Below are 6,000 nucleotides of genomic sequence, written 5' to 3'. Positions count from 1 at the left end.
GGATCATATCACTATAAGTATTTGACAATCCAGGTTGGATGTTTTTTCGGGAAGGGTATGGCAGTACGGCTGTGGCACTTTTCCTTTGTGCAGAACTGTGAGCTGCGCCCAGAATGCATGAGCCCTCTTTTGGGTTATGCAGATGGGATCTTTTCTTTCCCAATTCTTTGGGTCTTTTGCTCCAGTCTGATGGTTCTGGGGATTGTCAGCAAGGAATCTTGTGGCATTCCTTTCGATTTAGCGCTGCCTTGGAGGCTTTTAGGATGGGTATGTCAGCGCACGTGGCGCAAAGAACGGGGAGGGGGTATGGTGAGATGTCTAGGTGAAGTAATGCTGGTTTCGGGGAATTTGTTTAATCCTTGGGGGGGTTCGGGTTCAATTCTCAGCGGCGGTGGCTCATCCATTCATTCCTTTGAGGTAGATAAATGAGTACCAGTTCCTTGGGTACAAGTAAAAATTCACAGGGTGCACTTGGAAAACAGATAATATCTGGATGTCCTTTTCCTGGTTATTCTCCCAGGTGGGATGCGGGTGTCTGTCCGGGAGGTGAGCTATTGGGTTGTGCGCCTTCTGAAGCGGAGGTTCGTTGGTTTGGTGCCGGAGGTATGAAATGTGTTCAGCTCCTCCCGGAGCAGGTTCAGCTGTCCCACCTGTCCCTAATGTTCGGGTTATCCACCTGGCGGGCATTGAGCTTGGGACGATACCAAGGTGGTGTTTGGCGTCTGCTCCTAAGAGGGTATTGGAGCTTGTTTTCGTTGTTTCGTGATGCGTGGTGTTGGGTTGACTGTATGACCCTGTGTGTTAAGTTATATATGTTAAGTTAGGGTTATTTATGTTTAACGTTTTGGTTTCAGAAAAGAAGAGAGATTATAATTATAGAGATTATTATGATAAGTTCTGGATGTGTTATACGGGACTTGTCGTATGTTATAACAAAAGCAGTTCTAAAAAAAAAAAATCAATAAATAACCTCGATTAGTCGGAGGTCATTTTCCGTATCTTTTGGCAGCAGGCCCATAATCAGTGCATGGTACGCTGTCGTATGAAGCAAAATTGGAGGGCCTTTCGAGGTGTTCGAGGGTGAGGGGATTTTGGTTTGCCACAGGGTGTTTTCGCGCATGTGGCAGCTACTGTGTTTCTTGGTGATGAAGGTTGGGCAAGACCTTTTTTCGTCTTGCCATGCAGGAAGTGGTGGAACAGGCCTGGTTGGTTTTGGTGGGGCTCCCCGCTGATTTTAGGTTTAAAACAGTGGGGTTTGTGGCGGGGAGTGTGAACTTGCCAACAGGGTTGGGGAGCAGATGGAATGTCAGGAGATGGACATGGTGGGTCTCAACCTCCCCTGCTCTGTAAGGTAAACTTTTAAGTTACCGAATAGGACGTGCCCACCAAGCAAAAAGCCGGCTGGTGGTAGAGCATTTAAGATGATGGGAATTTTTGGTTTGGACGAGGGGTGAGGCGAGACACCAGTGGGTAAATTTTTGGTGCATAGGCACCTGGTTAATTTTGTTGGCAAGGACGTTTTTTTAAATTGGAGGCTGTAGGGCAATAAGTGTAATTTGTATGTTAATTATGGTATGTATATATATATATTTATGTGTTTATTTATATTTAAATTAAAGAATAAGAATAAAGTTCGGATGAGTCCTACAGTTGTAAGTATAATAAATGCTGTGGCCTGTTTCATCCAATATTCGTTGTTTGTCATTATTGGGGGGAGAATTGGGGTAGTCTCCTTACTCTTAGTCGCACCACATTCCCCGCTACGTATATACATGTCTCCACAACACCACTTCCCTCAGTGCCTGAGCCTGTCTCCACAACACCACTACCCTCAGTGCCTGAGCCTGTCTCCACAACACCCCTATCCTCAGTGCCTGAGCCTGTCTCCACAACACTCCTACCCTCAGTGCCTGAGCCTGTCTCCACAACACCCCTACCCTCAGTGCCTGAGCCTGTCTCCACAACACCCCTACCCTCAGTGCCTGAGCCTGTCTCCACAACACCCCTACCCTCAGTGCCTGAGCCTGTCTCCACAACACCACTACCCTCAGTGCCGGTCTCCATAACACCACTACCCTCAGTGCCGGTCTCCATAACACCACTACCCTCAGTGCAGGTCTCCATAACACCACTACCCTCAGTGCCTGTCTCCATAACACCACTACCCACAGTGCCTAAACCTGTCTCCATAACACCACTACACTCTAAAAGTGCTGAAAATGAATTGTATGCATGCATGTGTGTGTGTATATATATATATATATATATATATATGTATATATATATATATATATATATATTTGTGTGTGTGTGTAAGCAGGGCCGCCACCAGAAATTTTGGGGCATACTAACAGACATACTAACAGACACACATACTGATACGCATATAGCCATACATACTGACACACACATACTGAGACATACACACATATACAGACACACAGGCGTACATAGTGGCAGACACATACTAACATACATACAGACACACATGCATAAGGACATACAGACACACATGCATGAGGACATACAGACACAGACACATTCATAATGACAGACAGACATTCATACTGGCATACATACGTTCAGACAGACAGATAGACATACATTCATAATGACATGCAGACATTCATACACACATAATGACATGCATACAGATAAACATACATACATACATACATTCATACAGACACACATTCATACAGACACTGACATCCATACATACACACATTCATAATGACATGCAGACATACATTCATACTGGCATACATACATTCATACAGACAGACAGACATACATACACACATTCATAATGACATGCAGACATACATACACTGACATTCATACACACATAATGACATGCATACAGACATACATACATACAGACATACATACATTCATACAGACACTGACATCCATACATACATAATGACATGCATACGGACAGACATACACACACACACACAGCTCATTTTCCAGTCACCCTCCTGTTTCTTACTTTGTCTTTGCAGGAGAGTGGCTGGCTGGGGCTAATGGGACTGGGAGTCGGCTGGCTCTCCCTCTTCATTGCCAGGTGCGGGCTTCTCCCGCACGGAGTGAGCTGGGAGGAATTGAGCACTTGCGCTGCGGCTGCATTTTTTTTTTTTTTTAAAGAGGCCTGGTCGTGCTACACCACGGCCACAGCGCTGACCGGGCCCCTAGAGATATGGGGCCCATAGGGCGGCCCTAAGTGCGTGGGCCACACGATGGGCTCCATCAGCGTGCGGGCCCCGGTGCAACTGCACCGGCGGCAGTTCCGCCGCTACACGTGGGGCCCGGGCGGCCCTGTGTGTATGTATATGAATGAGTGTATGAGTGTGTGCCCTCAGGTTTATATTTTGTATATTGTGTCATCTTCTCTTGGAACAAAATAACCGTACACTGACTAATTTTAATGTCATATTTTATTATTATTGTACGTATATGTATCTTTAAGGGTATATAATTGTAAAAAAGTTAAACAAGAATGAAAGTATGATATATACACATACAGGAACGCCGGAATGTTTTATATACAGATATTTGTGACATACATTATGTGTACCATTACCGCATTCAGAATATTTCAGTGTTAAATTAATACAATGAATGGGATTTGTTTTAAGGTAAAAGGCTGCTTTGTGCCATTTGGGCAATTAGAAAATGTAGAAATTGGTAAAAATGGGCAGTGAGCTTCTGTCCCCAGTGTGGATAAATGGAAAACACTTAAAAGTCAACATCTGAGGCAGAACTTTCGAATAAAGAAATCATATTTACATAAAAATAATTATGTGTGTGGTCCCATCTTGCCCTGAATTCCAGGAGGAAAAAATAAATATTGCAAGTTCCACATTGCTGGCAGCAAAACTAAGCTCTCAATAGGGATCCACGATTTCCATAACTAAACTCCAAAACATAGCTGAATTTGGAATTAAATTCCTAAGAATCCATTGAAACATGTTTTTTTGAGAGGTTGGGAGCGTTGCTTGTGGTCACTATCATTTATTGAATCGGAGATTGAAGATGACGCGTCCAGCGAACTTGTCTCGATCATCATTGCTGTTGATGTTAGCCGAGTTAACTTGACACTGCACGGAGAAGGCCGTATTTGGAGTAGGGTTGAGAAACTGGACCGCTACCAGTGGCTGGGAGTAGTTTCCCTTTAAAAACATAATAACAGAACGTTTATTTTCAGTAAAATGGGACGTACAGTATGTGGCGAGAATGGGGTGGCATGGTGGCTTTCATATATTATCACTTGCGTGATCAATGGGGACAGGGAGGCAAATGGATAATGGGAATTATATCATCTGCGGATAATGGGAATGATATCATCTCTGGATAATGGGAATGATGTCACAAGGGGATAATGGGAATAATGTTATCTGGGGATAATGGGAATAATGTTATCTGGGGGATAATGGGAATAATGTTATCTGGGGATAATGGGAGTAATGTTATCTGGGGGATAATGGGAATAATGTTATCTGGAGGATAATGGGAATAATGTTATCTGGAGGATAATGGGAATAATGTTATCTGGGGATAATGGGAATAATGTTATCTGGAGGATAATGGGAGTAATGTTATCTGGGGGATAATGGGAATAATGTTATCTGGGGATAATGGGAATAATGTTATCTGGAGGATAATGGGAGTAATGTTATCTGGGGGATAATGGGAATAATGTTATCTGGGGGATAATGGGAATAATGTTATCTGGGGATAATGGGAATAATGTTATCTGGGGGATAATGGGAGTAATGTTATCTGGGGGATAAAGGGAATAATGTTATCTGGGGATAATGGGAATAATGTTATCTGGGGGATAATGGGAATAATGTTATCTGGGGGAGAATGGGAATAATGTTATCTGGGGGATAATGGGAATAATGTTATCTGGGGGATAATGGGAGTAATGTTATCTGGGGGATAATGGGAATAATGTTATCTGGGGGATAATGGGAATAATGTTATCTGGGGATAATGGGAGTAATGTTATCTGGGGGATAATGGGAATAATGTTATCTGGGGATAATGGGAATAATGTTATCTGGAGGATAATGGGAGTAATGTTATCTGGGGGATAATGGGAATAATGTTATCTGGGGGATAATGGGAATAATGTTATCTGGGGATAATGGGAATAATGTTATCTGGGGGATAATGGGAATAATGTTATCTGGGGGAGAATGGGAATAATGTTATCTGGGGGATAATGGGAATAATGTTATCTGGGGATAATGGGAGTAATGTTATCTGGGGGATAATGGGAATAATGTTATCTGGGGGATAATGGGAATAATGTTATCTGGGGGTTAATGGGAATAATGTTATCTGGGGATAATGGGAATAATGTTATCTGGGGGATAATGGGAATAATGTTATCTGGGGATAATGGGAATAATGTTATCTGGGGATAATGGGAATAATGTTATCTGGGGGATAATGGGAATAATGTTATCTGGGGGATAATGGGAATAATGTTATCTGGGGGATAATGGGAATAATGTTATCTGGGGGATAATGGGAATAATGTTATCTGGGGATAATGGGAGTAATGTTATCTGGGGGATAATGGGAATAATGTTATCTGGGGATAATGGGAATAATGTTATCTGGGGGATAATGGGAATAATGTTATCTGGGGATAATGGGAATAATGTTATCTGGGGGATAATGGGAATAATGTTATCTGGGGGATAATGGGAATAATGTTATCTGGGGGATAATGGGAATAATGTTATCTGGGGGATAATGGGAATAATGTTATCTGGGGATAATGGGAGTAATGTTATCTGGGGGATAATGGGAATAATGTTATCTGGGGGATAATGTGAATAATGTTATCTGGGGGATAATGGGAATAATGTTATCTGGGGGATAATGGGAATAATGTTATCTGGGGATAATGGGAGTAATGTTATCTGGGGGATAATGGGAATAATGTTATCTGGGGGATAATGTGAATAATGTTATCTGGGG

The 6,000-nt window shown here is 42.5% G+C and overlaps 1 protein-coding gene across 2 annotated transcripts in view; it reads right to left on the bottom strand.

Moving 5' to 3' along the window:
• Window positions 1-3,474: 3,474 nt before the first annotated feature.
• The window catches only part of LOC134601576 (sodium/potassium-transporting ATPase subunit beta-2-like), a 31,343-nt gene continuing 28,817 nt past the window's right edge, over window positions 3,475-6,000 (bottom strand). For both annotated transcript variants that reach the window (XM_063446099.1, XM_063446100.1), the window contains one exon: window positions 3,475-4,175. In XM_063446099.1, coding sequence (XP_063302169.1) covers window positions 4,014-4,175 — 162 coding nt within the window. In that variant the 3' untranslated portion in view covers window positions 3,475-4,013. The remainder of the gene's footprint in view (window positions 4,176-6,000) is intronic.

Source organism: Pelobates fuscus, chromosome 3 (genome assembly GCF_036172605.1).
Source record: "Pelobates fuscus isolate aPelFus1 chromosome 3, aPelFus1.pri, whole genome shotgun sequence".
NCBI classification, from domain to species: Eukaryota; Metazoa; Chordata; class Amphibia; order Anura; family Pelobatidae; genus Pelobates; species Pelobates fuscus.
The sequence above is the reverse complement of the archived record's forward strand: the minus strand, read 5'-3'. Positions and strand labels throughout refer to the sequence as shown.